At 51.4% G+C, this 21,474-nt stretch overlaps 2 protein-coding genes across 7 annotated transcripts; one reads left to right on the top strand and one right to left on the bottom strand.

Moving 5' to 3' along the window:
* Positions 1-592: 592 nt before the first annotated feature.
* LOC100722780 (cytochrome c oxidase assembly factor 8) lies at positions 593-17,668 on the bottom strand. Of its 2 annotated transcripts, XM_003463136.5 has the most exons (5): positions 17,213-17,350; positions 8,627-8,824; positions 7,841-7,904; positions 2,519-2,609; positions 593-873 (listed from the first exon to the last, which is right to left on the bottom strand). In XM_003463136.5, the coding sequence occupies exons 1-5, from the start codon at positions 17,333-17,335 to the stop codon at positions 768-770; spliced, it is 582 nt and encodes a 193-aa protein (XP_003463184.1). In that variant the 5' UTR covers positions 17,336-17,350; the 3' UTR covers positions 593-767. The 2 variants fall into 2 exon arrangements, 1 of the variants encoding a protein (XP_003463184.1); XR_010044931.1 differs by lacking the exons at positions 7,841-7,904; positions 17,213-17,350 and adding an exon at positions 17,384-17,668 and having other exon boundaries at positions 780-873.
* Bag5 (BAG cochaperone 5) lies at positions 16,978-20,595 on the top strand. Of its 5 annotated transcripts, none has more exons than XM_013144953.3 (2): positions 16,978-17,144; positions 19,004-20,595. In XM_013144953.3, the coding sequence occupies exon 2, from the start codon at positions 19,032-19,034 to the stop codon at positions 20,373-20,375; it is 1,344 nt and encodes a 447-aa protein (XP_013000407.1). In that variant the 5' UTR covers positions 16,978-17,144; positions 19,004-19,031; the 3' UTR covers positions 20,376-20,595. The 5 variants fall into 5 exon arrangements, with proteins under 5 accessions (XP_013000407.1, XP_005000605.1, XP_003463183.2 ...); XM_005000548.3 differs by lacking the exon at positions 16,978-17,144 and adding an exon at positions 17,348-17,489; XM_003463135.5 differs by lacking the exon at positions 16,978-17,144 and adding an exon at positions 17,476-17,615.
* Positions 20,596-21,474: the final 879 nt, after the last annotated feature.

Here is a 21,474-nt window from a genome sequence, read left to right on the forward strand (position 1 = left end):
TGGGACAGATGCTCACCACACCTGTTTCAGGACAGCTGGGCCCTGGCCAGGGCAGCTACCTGAGGACCCTGACACCTCACTGCTATGTCACAGGGCAGGCAGTCACATGCAGCCAGCTTCCGAGCCACTCCTGTCACCAGGTCCAATGCTGGAGCTGCTGAGCATGAAAACAAGCCTCACCCACCCTCACTCCTCTCCCAGCCCTTTGTAGAGTTGGTTTTTCTTTTTTTTGGAGACAACATCTCACTATGTAGCTCAGGCTGGCCTCGACTCATGATGATCCTCCTGCATCAGCCTCCCAAGTGGTGGACTCGTTGTGCCACTCCACTTGGTTTGTAGACTTGAGACAGTCTAGGGTGCCTCGAATCCGTGATCCTCTGGAGCACCCAGAGTTATAAGCATGCACCAACGTGCCTGGCTGAAGTGTTCAAGTGAAACTTTATTAACATTTTTATATGGTTCTACTCTGATTTGATGGGATCCAAGACACAGGAGACAGGGCTGGGGATTTGGCTCAGTAACACGAGTGTCTGCCTGGCACATGCAAAGTCGTGAGCTCAACCCCTAGTACAAAAACAACAAAAAAACAGACTCAGGAGTCAGGCACGCAGTGCCAGAGCTTTATTTAACAGCACATCCGTGTCGAGTACCCAGCTGGACCCAGCAGTTCGGGAGCAGGAGGCCCTGCCCTGAGACACAGTGACCTGAGTCACTCACAGGCCCTCCTGAGGGGCAGCTGGCTCATGGCCACATCAGGACTGGGGCAGCTAAGGGCTCATCCTCTTCGGCTTCCATCTCAGCCTGTTCCAAATCCTCTGCAGGGCCACTCTGCCCATGATGAAGGTGATGGCAAGGTTACGCCTGTACCAATCTCTGCGGGGAAACAGGACAGCGTGTGGGACCCCTGCTCCATCTGCCCTTCTTGCCAGCAGTGAGGCTACACCCCAGAGAGGCCCCCAGCTCTGAGACACTGGAGCCACAGCCTGCTGGCTCTGCAGGGAGCAAGGACTCCTCTTCACCTGCCCTGGCCTGGGCAAAGCCAGGGCCAGCAGAGCTTCCCATCCTCCTCTGAGTTAAGAGCTCTGGGGGACCGTCTCTGTGGAGCTGTGCACACGCAGGCGTGCATACACACACACATGCAACACCAGCCTGCAAGGTCACTGGCAGACACTGCCACCATGGACAGTGTCATGGGGACCAGGGACCCTGCAGAGCAGGAACTGGGAGGCCACCCCAGCCGAGGGTGTGTGGGAGGGCAGGTGCAGTTTGGCTGTGGGGTTCACCCATGCTGAGGCCGGAGTGGCCTCTGCGCTGGGCTGGACACACTGGTAGGCTCTGCACACACTGGCTTGCGTACCCCAGAGAGCTGCACATGCAGGATGTGATGCCCAGGACAGTCCCAGGTGACATTGTCTGCTCTGAGTCACCTAGCCACCCCACCCCATCCTCTGGCCCTGTCCCACCTGGCATGGTCAGTGTCGCACTGAGTACAAAGCTCAGCCGTCACATCCCATCATGTCACTAGGACACACAGGGACCTATGAGTCTGTCACTAGATAAATCCTTCTAAAAACACATGATTGAGCTGGGCTGGTGGTGCACACCTGTAATCCCAGTACCTGGGAGCCTTAAGCAGGAAGATCGCAAGTTCAAGGCCATTCTGGGCTACACAGTGAGACCCTGCTCTAAGACACAAGCTTAGGAACAAGACTCAGTACACGGCCACCACTTGGGTCCTCAGTCCCAAGGTCTGCTCCAGGGCCCACACCCAGTCCAGGGCCTGCGTCTGTCCCTGTGTACGGCACCTCCCCTGGCCTGTGGTGGGCCTGGCTGCCCCACAGAGCTGGGTCATCGGCAGCATCCCCAGCAATCTGGGTTTGGCTGATGGCATCCCCAGGTGCCCACTCCGAACCTTCCCCTTCTCCCTGCAAACGGCCTTGGCTCACAGCCCTGTCACACCCTCCCCAACCCAGGGCCACAGCACTGCAGCCCAAAGTGCAGCCCTGACCTAGGTCAGGTGGCGCTAGTGAGGTGGCAAAGTGGCACTTGCTAACCATTACCCTTCCTGCAGCTGCCCTGTGTGACCACTGCACAGGAGGGCAGGGAAGCCAGCTGCTCTCCAGGGGTTTCTGTCTGTCTCTGTCCCTAAGACTTGGCAGGCCGGTCATCACCAGGAGTGACCCTGGGCTTCCGTCAGTTCCACTGTGACACAAAGCAACTATTTCTGTCTACTGGGTCTGGTCTGGCAGGTGGGTAGGCCTCTCCTCCCACAATGGCCCCAGCCAGCTGGGGGCTTCTCCCAGCAGCGTCACCCGAGAGCACTCAGACCCCGTTCCCCAGGCCCTACACACACAGCCCAAAGCCACTGAGTTTATTTAGAAACACAGAGTGAAGTGGATGAAACCACGCAACCATGCAACGTCTGTCTCTAATGCAAGCACTAACATGCTGAGAGCAGGAGAGAACTCAGTCCTGCCAGCCCTGGGCCGGACGGGGACCCTGGGGGAAAAACACGCACCTGTTATACTGCATGTGCTTCTGGAAATTTTTACTTAAAAATTCCTTGTAGAAGTCTGCCATGTCTTCTGCGCTCAGCGTTCCTTTTGGACCTGAAAGTAAATCTTTATTTCAACATTAAGCCTTAAAGAGGAGGGACAGGGGCTAGAGGTTTAGCTCAGCGGCATAAGCGCCTGCCTTGCAAGCAGGCAGTTGTGAGTTCAATCCCTGGTACCGATAAAAACGGAAAAAAAAAAAAAAAAAGAGGAGGGATAAACAAAAACTATGGGAGCTAAGCAAGAAACTCAAGTATCAAGTGTACTTCTATATAATAGCAATAAATAACTGAAATGAAGTCAAGAAAACAATTCTACAGTATAAAAAAGTAGCCATGGGGCGGGGACTCGGCTCAGCAGCTCAAGCGTCTGCCTGGTAAGCAAAAGGTCGCGAGTTGTACCCAAAAAAGACGTAAGAATAGATTTGATGCGGAGCACTCTGCTGAGGCAGAAGGGTCACAAATTCAAGCCTAGCCCAGGTAACTTAGTGATGGTAACACACAAATTTGAGGTCCACCAAGCTGCCCAGGCCGGGCTCATCGGAACCCTACAGCTTGAGGTTTGCACCTCACCCAGCACAGCTCTGCGGCACCCCCCAGGGTCTGACACTGAGGGTGGCTCTGCCTTTACCACTGGGCCCTGCACTGCAGACATCCAGGCAAAAGAACCATCCCACCAAGCACCCACTCCAGCCCACCCGGGGGGCAGAGGTGCCCCAGAGTGTGTACTACCCCGTGGTGGTGGCTGCAGGGACTCAGGTCTGACTGCCTGGGTGCTCCTGCGGCAGGTTCAAGCTGGAAACCATGTCATTCCACCTGCAGGGTGTGTGTGTATGTGAGGGAGCACTGAGGTTGAGCCCCAACAGGACGGAACTCCACCTCAGGCCGCAGATGCGGCAGAGCTGGGAGGGATCTGAGCACTGCCCTCCCCTCTTGCAATGAGAGCGCAGGGCCTGGCTGCTTGGTCGCCAGGACAGCTCTGCCCAGGGCAGATCCCAGTCCCCTAGCTCTGTTCCCATCCTCGACCAAGCTACTGGGCCTTCCTTGGAGGGTGGGGCACGGTGGCACAGGTTCACATGACACTGTGAGCAGACCCTCGATAGTAACTCAAGATCCTCAAGGCCCAGCAGTCAGTCCTGCTGTGTGACCTGTTGTGCTAGCCCCTGGCCAGACCTGCACTCCCTGCATGCGGTTTCCCAGGGCCACACCCTGCACACCTGTAATCCCAGCACTCACGAGGCTGAGGCAGGAGAACTGCTCCAAGTTTGAGGCCAGCCTGGGCTACAAAGTGAGCTCAAGACCAGCATGAACTGCACAGTGAGACCCTGCCTCAAAAAGACAAAAAACAAAACAAAAAAACCCCACACTTGGGCGCAGCCCTAGGCCTGCTTGTGCACCCAGCCCGAGACCTCAACTGTATCGGGATGAATGCTCCTCTGGCAGAGGAGGGGGCATCCACTGACCCAAGGAGCTCCCTGGAGAGGAAAGACAGGGTCCTGTGGAGGAGGCCACTCCAGACCAGAGCAGTCCGAGCAGGCTGTGAGTGTCGCATCAGAGGATGCAAGGGCTGGCTGTCAGGGTGGCAGTCTCCAGGGGGCCCTGGGAACAGCTGTGTCCTGCATCAGCCTCCTAGATCTCCTGGCCTTCATCAGCCTGAGGGGACCGAAAAGCTAAGAAAGCAGCTCCTCGGGGGCTGGAGATTTAGCTCAGCGGCATAAGCTCCTGCCTTGTAAGCAGGCAGTCTTGAGTTCGATCCCCGGTACCGATAAAAAGGAAAAGTGGGGGGGGGACAGCTCCTCCCTGCCACTGTCAGAGCTGTTCCACTGGACAGACAAGGCCAGGCCCTGTCCCCTGCTGGCCTCATGGCCTGACCCATGACGTCCTGGCCACTTCCTCATCTCGGCGTGACCACACCGGCATCCCTTATGGCCCAGGCTCTGCTGGGGAGGCAGCCAGAGTCTGGCTGTCATCACCACCAGCTGTCATCAGGGCCAACAAGTGACAGGAGGAGGTGGGCAGACAGGCTAGGCCACCCCACTCAAGGCCTCAGTCCAGTGCTCAGCAGAAAGCAGGAGCCCCACAAATGCTTGCTAAGTCACCCATGCTCCACATTCATCAACACAGAGATTTGTTATAGAACACAGAGCACCTGAGGGGGACGGGAGGTGTGGGAGGAAAGAAGGGGAGGAGAGCAGCATCCTAAGTCACTGCACGGCACTGGGCCACTGGGCGCGGGTGGCTCAAAGTAACAGCTGAGCAGTGAGTCCCTCCCTCCGGAAGGCGCCTCTTCCCCAGAGGCACAGACAACCGCGCGGGAGAAATTCCCTCTCCCCACTGTCCAGTCTGCCCTACAAGGGACTACTTATTTTTGGTGCTTTAAACTATCTGTTTAACTGGCCTTCCATTTAGCTAACTGAACTGACTTGTTTTATTTTGATACAGCTTTTCCCCACGGGCATTTACAGATCTTCAAGCCAATGTGAATATTCCTAAACCTGTGGCCATTTGGGTGCACAGCTGCACAACACCTCAGCACTACATTTCAGCAAGAAGAACTCCGAGAGTGAACCAGTCAACCAGGGAGAATGAACACCTGCTCCAAAGCCTGGCTCCCGAGGCAAAGGCACCACACCTGTTCAGCTGGGAAACCCCTTACAGCACAGGTGATCGCTCAGTGGAGCCTGGAGTGCTGGGCCGACAAGTGGGCGCTGGACGGCAGCGCCACACCCCCAGCCCATGCCGTGAGTCCACAAGGGACCCCGTTCCCGAACTCAGACCCCGGCTGAACCCAGGGGCCTTTCCTCTGGCTTCCTGATTTTCCTGGTCCTTTCCCTGGACCCATTTCAGGACACTGTCCTGACCCTTAAGAGTGTTTAATACACTCAATACGCACATCACATCCATCTGCATGGCAAGTGTCCTGCCCTTAACTTGCTTTTTGACAGCAACGCCAGCAGCATGTGGGTGACACTGTGGCCCCTTCCTGTTTTGCTGTGGTCACAGTGCCTATCCCGTTGTGTCCATAGTGTCACCCTTTTTGTAGATTCCCATGTGTGTGGCCAAAGGAACAGCCCCATGTCTAAGAGGCCTGGGGAACACACACTAGTCCCCTCCCCTTCCCCCTGGCGAATTACTGGCAGAGGGCGGCTCTGGCCAAAAGGTTAAGTGACATTTAACCTGGGGTCAGGCAGAACCAAACCAGAGAGCTGTGCCTTCTGCATGTGAAAGTCAAGCAGCAGTTTCCACCCTCCTGCAGAGCCTTCGGGCGCCACCTGTGCGTGTTCAGTCCCCTATTATTGGGTACCAGGCCACGTCCAGTGTGTCCCCCACCGAGGGTCCCAGCAGGACACGAGGCTCCCCAGGATGAGTCCCTGGCCACGCCTGCAGCCTGTGTGCAAAAGTTGGCAATTCCTCACCACCACAGCACAGAGGTCTTGCCAGCAGCACTGGGTCAGGTGCTCCATTTAGAGGTGGGATGCTTCTGGATCGCTTCCCACAGATGCCCCATTGGTGGCACGTCCCAGAAGCTGGCTCTGCTGATTCTGCCTCTATCTCCAAGAGGCCCCAGGCCACTGGCCAGTGTGGCCTTGGCAGCTGCTGGACTCCAGCAACACTTTGTGCATGAGGGTGTGAGGTGCTCCTACCACCATGGGGACCCTGCCAGCCCCCCACCTCCGTGGCAGTTGCAACAGTGACACAGTGACAGACAGAACTGCGTTTACAGCACGTGACACAGACATCACAAGGCTCACATGCACTGTGCAGCAACTAAATCCAGGTAGCTAACCGGCCACGTAGCTGCTACTTCCTTGGCACGAATGCTTTCCACACATACTTAGCATTCTCCAAGACAACTGTGCTCTGTGATGTGACCTCACCACCATTATGCACTTGGGGCCCTCCTCCCCATCTGCTGTGCCCTGAGGCCCAGCTCCCCAGCCTCCGCCAGCTCCTACTCCCTGATACAGCCTGGCCTGCTTCATCAGCTTCCAACATGGCTGATACCTAATTATGGCCAGCCTTTCACTACTCAGCAGGGCCACCAACAAGGAATCTGTGCTTTAATAAGACTGAAAACCACATACCCCGCTGTTAGGAGAATGGCTAGTCTCCAGACGCACATACATATATGCACACATACATACGTGTGTGCACACACACATACGCATGTGCACACACACGCAGCCAGCAGAGGACCCAATGCAGACTGGCCCAGGTCCTCACTGGTGGGGCGCCCACCCCGAGCCTCAGGCCCCTCCTCCTCCAGTGTCTGTGCGTGGCAGCCACCAGGACACAGACCATGAGCTCCCACCCTGCGCTCTCTTGGTGCGCAGCTCCTCCCCTCTGCCTCTGGGGAGCCTGCAGCACACAGCAGGCCAGGTGAGGGCCCACCCAGGCAACTCCTCTCCCCCACCCAAAGCAGCCCAGGCTGGCTGGGGATTAGCAGGAGACAGATGGTATGTGCCTTAGCCTAATCACTAATTGGTTTATTGGCTTTCAGGGTCAGTGGTTCAGGATTTCCCATTGGAATAGTGTGTGACAGCAGGCACCGGGGAGCAATTGGCACAGGGGTGGGGACTGTGGTCTGGACTACGTAGCAGGTCCCTGTCTCAAAACAAAAATAAAAGGGCTGAGGATGTAGCTCAGTGAGAAGGCCATGGGTACAGTTCTCAGTACTTCGTGGGAAATGGGAAACTAGGGGCAAAAATCAGGATACAGAGGCCAGGGATAGAGCTCAGTGGCACAGTCCCTGTCTGTCAAGCGTGAGGTCCTGAGTTCAATCCCTGGTACAAAAAAAAAGCCTGAACCTCACTTTTTTTTTTTTTTTGTGGTACTGGGGATTAAACTCACGACCTTGCGCTCACGGGCAAGCACTTGAGCCACTGAGCTAAGTCCCCGGCCTCCTGAGCAATGTTTAAAGGACGGAAAGCAGCAAAAGTGCTGAGGAATGTGCTGAATGTCACCCAGGCAGCGTACGAGGCGGCAGGCGGCTCTCTGAGACTCAGGCCTATGACTGGATGAGGAGCAGCAGGCGAGGGAGGGGACTGTGGAGGCCCTGGGACCTCAGCTGGGAGTCACCAATCAGGACCCCAAGCCCCAAGAGGCTGTTAGAGGAGAGACAGGAGAGACAAGGGGTAACAGGAAGCCAAGGAAACCAGACGCAGAGACAAGAGACGCAGCGGACACCAGGCAGGAGGGAGGCAAGGGCAGGAACCAAGCCGCCTGAACTCCCCTCCTGCCCGCACTGAGGCCCAAACAGGGTCAGCCAGGAGCGCACGGGGCACTGACCTGATTCCGCCCCCAGCCCCAGGCCTCGGGCTCGCAGTCTCGCATGGATGAAGTCTTCCTTCTCCTAGAAGAAGAGACCATCAGAACCATAGCTCCGTCTCCCTCTCACCAAAGAAGTTCGCCTTGTACCTCGTGAGAAACGGCCGTCTCAAAGCCTGCTCTGAAAGCACCTGAATTTGGTTAAGAGTGTCAGGCATGAGCTGGATGTGTGTTGTACACCTGGAATCCCAGCACTCGGGAGGCTAAGGAGGCTGAGGCGAGGAGGGCTGTCATGAGTTCAAGGCTAGCTTGGACTGCACAGTGAGACTTTGTCCTAAAAATCAATTAAACAAACAAAACAACCCCAAACCAAAAGAAGGCTGATGCTTCCTAGAAATAGTTACATGGTGGTAGGTTGTTCTGTTATTGAGACAAGGTATCACTGTACAGTTCAGCCTGGCTTGAACTCACTGTGTAGTGCAGGCTGGCCTTGAACTCACAGCAATCCTCCTGCCTCAGCCTCCAAAGTGCTGAGATTATAAGCATGTGCCACCATGACCAACACACATTCGTTTAAAACTTCTACATACCCCAGCATTTGGGAGGCTGAGGCAGGAGGATCACCCTGAGTTCAAGGCCAGCCTGGGCTAAAAAGACAGCTCCTCTCAAAAACAAACAAACCAAAAAACCTTCCACATGGGCACACACACAGATACTGAGAAAAGAGAGGCAACACAAACACTGACAACTCAGCACCACCAAGTGGCCAAGTGAGTCACTTCTCATCCGCGTGGAACCTACACTTACCTTGCTGAAACTCAAGTTCTGGTTCGCCCAGAACTGCTGGTTCCATTCTTGTGTTTCTTGTCTTAGTTCTCTGAGCTTCTGTTCCAACAATGACTCTTTTTCAGGCTTGTAGAAGTGAATGGGGCGGAGGTTGGAATGTCTATCTGGGGGTCCAATCCAATCGTGGTGAGATTTTCTTGGAGGGCAGAATCTTGAGGCCTTGAAAGGAATGCATGGGAGCCAGGGTTTAGCTCTGTGGTGTAAGCCCCGCCTGGCAAGCATCAAGTTGTGAGTCTGATCCCCAGTACCAAAAATAGAACTGCGTGGGACTGACACACAATTCAACAAGCCCATGGTGTTTATTATACCATTAATAATCTGCAGTATTAAGGTTCCACAGGGATTTTCTCTAGAACATGAACACGCCTAGGAAATTTCCAAATTAAAAGAACTACAATGAATAATATTAACATTTACACACCATGCCCAGCAAATAGTGCTAGAATAACCCCATATCCTCACACTGGGGGTTATGAGGGGAGGAAGATTCAGCCTCTACGCTGCACCACATATGAAAAACCTACCTGAGACAGATCATGGACCTATCTGTAGAATCTAAAACTGTGAAAAATTCTAAAAGGAATTTTTAGAAGCGAAACCCTGCCAAACAGGTGTGTGTACACATGTGTCTGTGTGCTGGGAAGGAACCTAGGGGCTCGGCTGCCAAGCTGCATCTGTGGCCCCTACTCATCTGCTCACTGACAGTGTCTTACTGAACTGTGCTGCCTAGGCTTGAACCTGCAATCCTCCTGCCTCAGTCTCCTAAACAGCTGAGATTACAGAGCTGAGTGACCATAAGAGAAAACTTTTGCAACCTTAAAGATTTAAGTATACGGGGCTGGGGATTTAGCTCAGTGGCATAAGCACCTGCCTTGCAAGCAGGCGGTCGTGAGTTCGATCCCTGATACTGATAAAAATGAAAAAGACCCCCTCCCCAAAAAAAAGATTTAAGTATAGCAAAAGCACACTACATAAGGCAAAAATTGATTAATTAGCCTTCACCAAAACTAAGATTTTAGTCTCGTAAAACCACTCTCAAGGTAATAGGAAGATGGGCCACAGACTAGGTGAAAATATATTCATGCCTGCAAAGGGCATGTTCTCACAAAATAGAACACTTAAAACTCAAAAATAAGAAAACCCCAATTTAAAAAAATTTTGAAATGGGCAAAATAGCTGAATAAAAATTTCATTGAGCTGGGCGTGGTGGCCCATGCCTATAATTCCAGCACTTGGGAGGCTGAGGCAGGATGATCCTTGTGAGTTGGAGATCAGCCTGAGTTACAAAGTGGGCTCAAGGGCAGCCTGGACTGCATAGTTTGAGACCCTGCCTCAAAAAAAAAAAAAAAAAAATTTCACTGAAGACCTTCAGATAGCAAATAAACATACAAGGACACACCCATTATCCTGTCACTGGGAAAGCCACATCCAAACTATAATGGGACACATGGTACCGGTCCAACAGTGGAAACAGAACCGCATTCCAAAGTGCTGTCCAGGATGCACGTACAAAGAAAGCCCAGCCAGGCACGGCGGTGCACACCTGCCATCCCAGCACTCAGGAGACTGAGGCAGGAGGATTGCTGCGAGTTTGAGACCAGCCTGGGCTACAAAGTCAGTTCAAGTCCATCTTACAGTGCAGAGCAAAACCCTGCCTCAAAAAAAAAAAAAAAAAAAAAAAAAGAAAAGAAAAGAAAAGAAAAGAAAAAGCAGCAACAGCAAGCATTTAACCCAAAGCTACGTCTGAGGCACTTAATGAAAACTACATTCAGGGTCTGGAAATAAGCAAATGCAAACGCGTGAAGGGGAGAGACAGGAGACAGCTGCGAGGAAACCTATCAGCAGCTCAGGCCTGGCTGTCAGGGGAGGGGCTCCGTCCCCTCATGATTTCACTTTTCTTCACTTCCCCGCCCCCTCAGCACCCGCCTCCTGTAGCCTGGTGCCAGCTCCTACACAGGCATGACTGTCCACCAGGAGGGGCTGGTGGGGAGTGAGACGAGAGGTCCCCTCCACACAGCAGCCAGCACAGGCTGCGGGCGGACGCCTTCCTGTGTCAACTCTTGACTTAAGAGCTTCAGACCAACCTGGGTTACACAGCAAAATCCTATTTTGAGGGCTGGGGATTTAGCTCAGCGGCATAAGCGCCTGCCTTGCAAGCAGGCAATCGTGAGTTCGATCCCTGGTACCGATAAAAAGGAAAAAGACAAAAAAAAAAAAAAAAAATTAAAAATCCTATTTTGAAAAAACAAAAAATAGATTTAAAAAATATTAGTAAGTAATTTTTTCAGAGGCTAGGAATGGGCTGGGGATTTAGCTCAGTGATTTTAACTGCCTGCCTGACAAGCGTGAGGTTGTCAGTACAGGGTGGGGGGGAACGACACGGACTGTGGCTTTAGTAGGATGCATCTGCTTAGCAGGAACAAAGCCCAGGGTGCAATCCTCATTTCTGGGAAAGCAAAACCAATCCTCCACAGATGAATCTGATGTACCGACTTTAGTTCCATTTCCCTTTTCAGTCTCTGTTTGCCAGAAAGCTGCTATTAGGAAGGAAGGCAGAGGCTTGGCGGGAAGAACCTTCCAGAGCAGGAAGGCTCTCTGTGTCGTGGGAATAATTCTTGCCATTTGGGGTTCTCACAGCAGGGCCCGAGGCCACACACTCTCCTCCAGCAGGGTGCAGGAGCAGCCCCAGTCCCCCTCCTTGGTAGGAGGAAGGGTGCCCACCCGTTATTCCACATGTGAGAGACCAGCAAAGCAGTCAGCAACCTGTACAGGTGATCTGCCACAGGGAGGTCAAGCTCATTTTCTACTGGAAAATCACCATCTGAGTCTCCTGATTTCAGGACCCCAATTGCAGGAGAGACAGCCTGGGCCAGAGGAACACCCTCCCTACCCAGGAACCGTCACAGCAGGGGTCTGACCTGCCTGTGGGTGCCCACATTTACTGTTTTAATTACATTTACGATGTAAATGTAATTAAACTCCCCCCAGGACTGGAAATAGACCCAGGGCCTGTGCACAAACCCATGAATAAATTCAAGCCCAGCCTGCAAGGTGGCAACTTAAAAAGATCCAAGGACAGAGACCCTCTCTCAAAATAAAAATCAATAAAAAGGGCTGGGGGGGCTGGGGATTTAGCTCAGCGGCATAAGCACCTGCCTTGGAAGCAGGCAGTCGTGAGTTCGATCCCCGGTACCAGTAAAAAGGAAAAAGACAAAAAAAAAAAAAAAAAAAAAAAAAAAAAAAAATAAAAAGGGCTGGGTATGTGGCTCAGTGTGAAGGTCCCAGATTCAACTGGGGGGTGGGGGCTGCACATACTGCTGTTCAGGGGTTTAGTGGTGGGCTTCTGGATCATGGTGGTGCTATCCTCATCAGTAGATGAACATGCTGATAAGTTCTTTGCTATCTTTTTTGTTTTTATCGGTACCAGGGATTGAACTCACGACTGCCTGCTTGCAAGGCAGGCGCTTATGCCACTGAGCTAAATCCCCAGCCCCGAGTTCTTAGGAGGGCCCCACTTGGAGGAGCTGGATCACTGGGGGCCTCTGGAGGGAAGCTCTCTCTTCTCTGCCTGTGACTTCCTGCTCTCTCTGCTTCCTGGCCACTGTAGGATGAACAACCCGTGTCCCTGCCTTGGAGCCAGCCAAGCATGGACTGAACCCTATGAAACTATAAGCCAAGATAAACCTCCTCTTTTTTTTTTTTTTTTTTGGTCTTTTTGAGACAGGGTCTCACTATGCAGTTCAGGCTGGCCTTGGGCTCTCTACATAAACCCAATCTCTCAAATTTGCAACAATCCTCCTGCCGCAGCCTCCTGAGCACTGGAATTACAGAAGTGTGGCACCATGCCTGGCTAAGATAAACCTTTTCTTCAAGCTGTGCATGTTGGGCCTGGGGATTTAGCTCAGCGGCATAAGCACCTGCCTTGCAAGCAGGCAGTCATGAGTCCAGTACCGATAAAAAACAAAACAAAACAAGCTGTGCATATCAAGCATTTGAGCCTAGTAATGAAAGGCTTATCAATACAGAAAATCAATCACTAGAATAGAAAAAGGTACATGTACCAGCTCATTTTATGAGGCCAAAAGTGACTAAGAAAGGATTGCACATTTGAGGCCAGCCTGGGCTGGGTATTGAGTTCAAAGCCTTCTTGGACCTAGGAATGGTGGCACATGCCTGTAATTATAGCACCTGAAAGGCTGAGGGAGGAGGATTACCATGAGCTTGAGGCCACCCTGAGCTACACAGTTCAAGGCCGACCTGAACTACATAAAGAGACCTTATCTCAAAAAAGCAACAACAACTAAAAAAAATCCAACCAAACAAACAAAAAGCTATCTTGAACTACATATTGAGACCCTATCTCAAAATACACTAAGTAAATAAAGTGTGATCCTGACATCAAAGTATGGGGAACAGGACTCAGCAGGAGTTATTCATTTCCATCCAAAAACTATTAGAAGGAAATGTTCAACTGTTTTCTATCTATAGGACAATTACATTCCTTACAGATAAGCGTTAGGGCCCAAAGGGTATTATTTAGTCTTCCTGAGCTGGAATTTCCTCATCCGTAAAGTGGGAACAATAAAAGCACTGATTTCTGTAAAATTGTAGAGATTAAATTGGTTAAAATATGTTTAGACAGATGCATGCAGACAACAAATGCTAACTATTACCACACTTGTCAATACAATTCAAGCCTACCGACTGCTAATGTACATGATGAAACCAGTGGTCCTCACACTCCTACCACCCCAGACATCCTCAAAAAGCTGACACACCAGCCTCATTCCAGAACTGTCACTCGGATTACCTGGTCATGACTCATACACCTGTAGTCCTAGCACTCTGGGAGGCTGAGGCAGGAAAACTACAAGTTCTAGCCCAGCCTAGGAAAACAAGCATCTTAGAAAGTCCCTGTCCCTAAACAAAAATACATACATAAAAAGGGCTGAGATGTAGCTCACTGCAAAGGTCCTGGGTTTGATCCCTAGTAGCCTCCACCAAAAAAAGAAAAATGTCTCCTAGATTAATTTCAACATGCAGTTGAAGGACCAGTGACGTGAAACTACAGAGCAGTTCAAGTAGGCACTGAGTAGCTAAGTTACACTTCACGTAAGAGCTGAGTGGTTGGGTTTTTGTTGTTGTTGTTGTTTGTTTGTTTTTTAAGAGCTGAGTTTTTAAGCTGGGTTTGAAGAAAGAGTGATGTTTAACCCTACAGGCTATTTTTCTATTAAAAACTGGTACCCAGGTCGGGTATAGTGGTGTAAGCCTGCAGTCTCAGCTCTGCAGGAGCCTGAGGCAGAGGGTGATGAGTCCACGGACTCAAGCCCAGCGTGGCAACACTGGAAAAAAAAACCACCTGATACCCAGATATCAAAGACCAGAGTAAGTGGTGCAGGTCCCGAAAGCAGATGTCCTTAACTCAGGCATAGGAGAAAGAACAAAAAACACGCAGAGTAATCCAGACCTGGGACCACAATGTAAGATCTACTGAAGCACCTGTTCCTGTTAGGTTTCATGTTTACACCCAAGTTTCAAAGGCCACAGAAATGCAGTTGCTCAAGAAGCAACAAAGACGGTCAGAAACACAGAACAAACACAAACTGCCCCGAGGTAAAACCCTTCCCTTCTGTGCCATCTAGGATCTAGCATCACGGGACACTTTTGTCCTATAAAAAAACGTGGCTCCAGTCACGAGGGGAAGTCGGGCAAGTTCTGACTCACGGCCCCAAGGGGCTACGTCATCACACTGATCTCCAGACAGGCAGGTGAAATCCTGGCATAGCAGGACCTCGACACCACCTGGGCCACAAGGGGCAGAGGCCAGACCCGTGACACGCAGTGCTGGTGCGCCTTGCCCTGAGTGACTCCATTCGCTGAACCAGCACTGTCATAGAGTACAAATCCTGAGACAGAAGGTCCTGACTCTGTCTCTGCAAACCGCACACCACCAGATGCCACACATACTAAATGGATCAAAAACCACCCCCCTAAGCTGTACAGCGCACTCCAGAGTACAGACTGATAAATGCATCCATCACACTGAACACACGACAGATCTGAGTTATGGCAGACAAAAGCAGGCCCCACACACTTGCTGGGACACTGCGCAAACTGGGCCACTGTCTTCCAGAGTAGAACAACAAAATATCAGCTGAAAGGGAGGTTGTAAAAAAGATGCTCATCAGAAATCTAAGGAAGAAAGCTCCTTGCTGGGAGGGGCTTGGAACAGGTGGCTGGAGTGGACTGTCTAGGGTGGTTTATATTTAAGTGGCCTTACCATGTGGGGGAGCTAGCCTACAGAATTTGGGTCTGGGCTGTCCACACTCTGCCACTGCCTGTAAAGAAAGAGCACCAGGTCACTCTTCCTCCAGTTAGGAACCTCGTGGTGTAAATAGGGACAACAAAGTAAAAGGGAGGAGGCCCCATGCCAGCTGGGCTCAGCCAGCCAGCCTATGGCTTGAGATGAGCCCTTAACCCTGTGCCTATGCTGCTCTCTTGGTGAGGCTGACTAGCCCAGAGCCACCTTCACCCCTGTCCTTATCTGCCGACTTAGAAGTTACAGAGCTGAACTGCCTCTTACAATTGGACACAGCAGACCAACAAATGACACAACCCCCTTGTCTGAATCATATAAAAGGAGGAGCATCCAACAACATGAAGATACACCAGTGGCATACGCCTACCTGTCCACTCCTCAGACCGCTGGTGAATAATCGCATGGATAGGTGACATCCAGCTGTCCTCTGGCTCCAGCTCAGGTAATGCCTCCCTCCTGACACCCACAGTAAGTTCTGAGCTGACTCTGCACTCTCAACAAGCCCTGCTGCGGCGACGCCTCGGGAAAGCTCTGCCTGGTTTGTTTCTTATTTGTGTGCCTCTGTCTGCCTGGCTCTCTGCCTTCACTTTCTGTACTGTCTTCAAATCCTGAACCACCAGGGTCTTTGCGCTGGGCTATGCTCTCAGCTCCTCCTTTTCAAACTAGTTTGTACTTTTTTTTTTTTTTTTTATACCAGGGATCAAATAGTTTTTACTTTTGAGATAGGCTCTTGCTAAATTTTCCAAGCTGGGCTCCAATTTAAGATCCTCTTAAAAAAAAAAAAAAGACCCTTGGGGCTGGGGATTTAGCTCAGCGGCATAAGCACTTGCCTTGCAAGCAGGCGGTCGGCGGTCGTGAGTTCGATCCCCAGTACCGATAAAAATGAAAAAAAAAAAAAAAAAAAGACCCTTTTGCCTCAGCCTCAGGAAGCTGGGACTACAGACAGGTGTGCTCCACTCTGCTCGACTCTGGCAGCTCCGTTCCTGTAATCTGGATATGATTGTGTGATGTATGACTTGAGTGTTACGGCCAATACTAATTAAAATTAGTACAAAAGAATAAAAGAATCTGTGATTGTCTAACTCCCCGGACATACAGAAAAACAGTGAGGACTCAGTCAGATACTGGCTGTTGAAATTTATGTCTGGCCAGGCATGGTGGTGCACCTGTAATCCCAGCAGCCAGGAGGCTGAAGCAAGAAGATAGCTTTGAGTTCAAGGCCAGATTGGGCAGTACAGTGAGACCCTGTCTCAAAAGGACAAAACAAAACACTGATGTTGTTCACATTACTGGCATAGCTCACCCACGACATGGTAAAACCTGTTTCAGTTTAAACGGGGCCTCTATGATCATGTAAGGGTGCTGTTCTTTTTCTCCAGCAATCGTTAATGAAATAAGTGAGGAAAAACCCTCCCCCTGGGAAAGTTGCTGGCCCAGTTCCTTCTTGTGCCCTCATAGCATGTTCAGATACTGTGTCTGAGGTGCTGGGTGAGTTTCTATGTTTTAGGAACAGATGTCAGGGCCGTGGCCACTGTGCCAGGGAACTGACTCCACGGTCTGGATGACAATTTGATCTGGTAATGCTTTATCCCAACTGTAAACTAGACTGGGTTTTTTTCTTTTTTTTTAGACTGGATTTCAAAGCCACATGTATAACAGTGTGCTGAGAACCACAGTCCAACGGAAATGAAAATTAACAAGGCCGGCACGTTTTGCAATCCTTAATTGGCTCTTTTCTGTTCTTAATTATTGTTTTCAACCAAGTTTGCCAGCCTCTCTCACCAGCCTGGAAGTAAATGAATTGTTAGTATTCGTGTGCTTTGTTTAAACATTTTCTCTGAGCCCATTCCACTGTCTATATTTTCATCACAGAGGAAATCAAGCTTTAGGCCTCCCTTAAACACAACACCTTCCCCGAAAGCGCACTTCATAAAAACCCCTCGCTCCTCTTTCTCGCCACAGACGTTCCTTCCGGACCGTTCGCCAGTTCCGCGCGTTTGCCAACAACTATTTCACGTCAAGCCCTACGAGACAGTCAGCCACCGCTGAAAGAAAAGCGCTTATACTCTTACCAAGGCCAACACAAAACTGAAAATACACGCTGTCCGCACCGAAAACGCCGCGTACCTAAGAACCAGGTCAGCCTCCGGCGGGATTGAGGTAGGCGCACGCTCTCAGCCATGTTACGACCTGGGGTGCGCGCTTCCGGGGTCCCCGCCGCCCCTTACCCGGCCCGGCGCCGCGTCCCTCCGCTCGGGCCCGCGCTCCGGATCGAGCCGGCAGCCGCTGCCCGCGAGGCCGCGGCACAGAAAAGACCTTAGGGCCTCCCGCCCGCGGCGCGGAACCGCCATAGCTACCCGCGCCACCTTCCGCACCACACGGCAGCGTCGCGAGCGCACCTGGTGTCGCGTTACGGCAGGGTCGCAAAAGCTGCGGCCAGCAGAGCGCGGCAGACCATGCGCATTCCCCGCAGAGCCGCGGGCTGCCGGAGCGGCGCGGCTCAAGGTAAGCGCCGGGCGCTGGCCGGGTTTCCCAGGGATTGGGGTCACTCGGCCGGGGCTGGGGGTGGGACCGGCGACCTCGGCGCTGCGGAAGTGGAGCGGGCGGACCGCGATGGCGCGGGAGACGCAGGTGAGCGCGGCGGCCCTCCTGGGCGCGGAGCAGCGCCCCTGCCCTGCGCGCATTGTGAGGTCAGGCGGCGGCGCGGCGGGGCTCGGTGCGGGGGCGCCGCGGCCAGTAGCTTGCGCCGCCGCCGGCCCCTTCGCCGCTGCCCGGGTCAACCCTAGCCTGGACGGGCGGGGATGCCACGAGGGGCCACGCTCGGGCGCCGCTGCCTGTGAAGGCCGCTGGCCCAGGCCTCGGGCTGGGCGCTGCGAGGATAGCGCGCGCGGGGAGCAGGGACGCGGGCGTCACGGGACTGGCTCAGTGCACTGTCCGCCTTGCGGGACCTGTTGGCTGGAAACCCCGGAGCGTGGAACGTATGCTGAGCCAGCCTTCCCGGACTCTTAACGGGAGGCGAGTGGCCAGGGTCTTCACAGCTGTCACGCTTTTGCGGACTGTGTCTGGGGCGGACCATGGTAGCGGCTGGGCACGTGCTGGTCCCCCAGAGTCCGGGACGTCCTTCTGGCTGTGTTCTGTACTTCTAGGGGCAGGTGCGGGAGGGATGGAGAACAACGCGGAAGGCGGACTTTGGGGCTCTGTTGCTTCTGCTTGCTCTTCCGGAAAGCTGGCATAATCCCGCGAGGTTTGGAAGGCTAAAAGAGCTATTGTTTTACATTCCACTAAGATGCGCTGCGGATTCCAAAAAATAGTTTACCTTGTTAAGTTCTAAGCAGAGCCGGGCTTGGTGGTGCATACCTGCAATCCCAGGACTAGGGACGCAGGGGCAGGGGCAAGGGCAGAACCATTCCCTTGTGCTCAAGGGCAACCTGGGCTACATAAGCTAATTCAAGGCTAGCCTGAACTACGCAGTGAGATACTGCCTCAGAGACAAAAAGGAAAAAATCTAAGGAATTTGTGCTGTGTCTAAGCTGGTAATTCTGCTTTTGACGAAGACATGTTGCTCTTTTTTTTTTTTTTTTTTGTCTTTTCCCTTTTTCGACCAGGGATTGAACTCACAACTGCCTGCTTGCAAGGCAGGCGCTTATGCCGCTGAGCTAAATCCCCAGCCCCAACATGATGCTCTTTTATGGTTGGAATTAGGAATTCACAGGGCCAGAAAATTGATAATTCACTTTCTTTCTGTACTTGAGTATGATTGTCTTTTTGGAGCACATGAATAAACCTTTAACATGTTTTCCTGGGCCTGATGGCACATGCCTGTAATTGCAGAACTGCAGTAATAATAGTGCAAGGCCAGCCTGAACTGCATAGCGAGACTATCTCAAAAAAACAAAAAATAATGCCAAAAAAGTAATTAAAGTACATACTTGAAGAAATGAGAATTTTAGACTGAACTAATACATGGTTGTCATTCGGCAGAGACTCTGCTTTAATAAGTTATTGTTCTTGCCTTTCAGTGCTTGTGCAGCTGAACACAAGAAAAGTATGGATATGGGAAACCAACATCCTTCCATTACTAGACTGCAGGAAATCCAGAAGGAAGTGAAAAGTATAGAACAGCAGGTGATCGGCTTCAGTGGCCTGTCAAGTGATAAGAATTACAAGAGACTGGAGAGGATTCTAACAAAGCAACTTTTTGAAATAGACTCTGTCGATACAGAAGGAAAGGGAGACATTCAGCAAGCTAGGAAGAGGGCAGCACAGGATATAGAGCACCTTCTCAAAGAGCTGGAGCAGAATGCAAACCACCCACACCGCATCGAAATCCAGAACATCTTCCAGGAGGCCCAGACCCTCGTGAAAGAGAAGATCGTGCCCTTCTACAGCGGAGGCAGCTGCATAACTGATGAAATCGAGGAAGGCATGCAGGATATCATTCTGAGGCTGACCCATGTTAAAACCGGAGGAAAGATCTCTTTGCGGAAAGCAAGGTATCACACCCTCACCAAGATCTGTGCTGTGCAAGAGATCCTCGAAGACTGCATGAAAAAGCAGCCTTCACTGCCACTTTCTGAAGACATACATCCTTCTGTCGCCAAAATCAACTCTGTGATGTGCGAAGTGAACAAGACCAGAGGGGTCGTGGTGGCGCTGCTGATGGGTGTGGACAGTAGTGAGACTTGCAGGCATTTGTCCTGCGTACTGTCGGGGCTTATTGCTGACCTGGATGCCCTAGATGTGTGCGGCCACACAGAGATCAGAAACTATCGGCGGGAGGTAGTGGAAGACATCAACAAATTACTGAAGTATTTGGACTCAGAGGAGGAAGCCGATACAACTCATGCATTTGACTTGAGACAGAACCATTCCATTTTAAAAATAGAAAAGGTCCTCAAGAGGATGAGAGAAATAAAAAAGGAATTTCTTCAAGCTCAAAACCCTCCTGAACTGTATCTGAGCTCCAAGACGGAACTGCAGGCTTTGATCGGACAGCTGGATGAGGTGAGTCTTGAAAGAAACCCCTGCATCCGGGAAGCCAGGCGAAGAGCAGTGATCGAGGTCCAGACGCTGATCACGCACATCGACCTGAAGGAGGCCTTGGAGAAAAGGAGGCAGTTTACCAGTGAGGAGCACCCGTGCCATAAGGCGGTCTGGGAGGTTCTGGGGAATCTGTCGGAGATCCAGGGAGAGGTCCTCTCCTTCGACGGAAATAGAAGCGATAAGAACTACATCCGGCTGGAGGAGCTGCTGACCAAGCAGCTGCTGGCCCTAGATGCCGTGGACCCGCAGGGAGAGGAGAAGTGTAAGGCTGCCAGGAAACAGGCCGTGAAGCTGGCCCAGAACATCCTCAGCTATCTCGACCTGAAATCCGACGAGTGGGAGTACTGAAGTGCCGGAGCCCCGTGCCCGTCCGCCCATCTGCCCTTGATTGCCCTTCTATGTATTTATGGAGTGCTTTCGGCTCATGGAGCCGAAATGTGATTTATATGTGCATATTTCAATCTCAGTATTTATGACTTAAGCAAATTATATTCAGGATCTCTGCTGCTTTTGATGTTGCAAAACAAATATTATTACAGCTCATTAACCTTTCCACTTGGCTCATCCATGTGACGTGTGGTTTGTTTGGTTTGTTTCTCGTGTTTTACTTGTGAGTTTTTGATCAGGACATGAAATAGAGGCAGCATTCATTCATTCTTTTTTGTTTGTCTCACTATGCAGTTCAGGCTGGCCTTGAACTCACTTTGTACCCCAGACTGACCTCAAACTCACAGCAGATCTTCCTGCCTCAGCCTTCCGAGTGCTGGATTACAGGTGGGCACCACCATGCCCAGCATCATTCATAATTTTCAAATGGGTTATGCAAGCATGACAATTCAGGAACCTCAGGATCTAGAAATAGAGATAACCTTATATAGTAGGAAAATTATCAGAAGGGGGAATTTTTGGTAAAGTTTAAGGAGTTTTATTATGCTAAATAAAACAATAGGGTTTTTGTCTTACAAGTCCTGAATGGTCCCTGTAAGGAGGTGGGGTCAATTATATGTTTGTGTGTGTGTGTTTGTATTGTCTGTTCTTTCATAAACATTTTTGTTTGAAAAAAAATCAGTGTCTCTTTGTCCCCATAGTCTGCAATTTGGAAGGGGCAATCTTGAACACAATACAAGGAAATTAGGGAAACTGGTGGCCAGCACAGACCCTTTAGGCTGCAGGAAGAAGGAAGCACTACCTACTTAGTACCTTCAAGTAGTTTTTTTGATTTGAAAATGTTCCTTAGTGATTTGGATGGGAATATTTAAGTGACATCAATAGACCTTAAAAAAAAATCAAAAGGATGCCAAGGATTTAGCTCAGTGGCACAAGCGCCTGCCTGGCAAGTGCTAGGTTGTGAGTTTGATCCTGGTATCAAAAATAAAAAGTAAAGAGACTGTCCCTGTGATTGGGGCTTGGCAACTGGGTGAGTCCCTGACATCACATTACACTAGAG

Source organism: Cavia porcellus, unplaced genomic scaffold, assembly GCF_034190915.1.
Source record: "Cavia porcellus strain 051 isolate PalLab524CR breed Dunkin Hartley unplaced genomic scaffold, mCavPor4.1 scaffold_31, whole genome shotgun sequence".
Classification (NCBI taxonomy): Eukaryota; Metazoa; Chordata; class Mammalia; order Rodentia; family Caviidae; genus Cavia; species Cavia porcellus.

Bases quoted from the DNA above. Each gene is read 5' to 3' on its own strand.
- LOC100722780 (XM_003463136.5), bottom strand. From the start codon at position 17,335: ATGGCGGTTCCGCGCCGCGGGCGGGAGGCCCTAAGGTCTTTTCTGTGC. The intron at 8,825-17,212 runs GTAAGGGGCGGC...ATTCCTTTCAAG, and splicing joins GGGACGCGGCGCCGGGCCGG to GCCTCAAGATTCTGCCCTCC. The intron at 874-2,518 runs GTGCGTGTTTTT...GTTTCCCCGCAG, and splicing joins AAGCACATGCAGTATAACAG to AGATTGGTACAGGCGTAACC.
- Bag5 (XM_063241261.1), top strand. From the start codon at position 17,965: ATGCTGAGCCAGCCTTCCCGGACTCTTAACGGGAG. The intron at 18,000-19,003 runs GCGAGTGGCCAG...CTTGCCTTTCAG, and splicing joins TCCCGGACTCTTAACGGGAG to TGCTTGTGCAGCTGAACACA.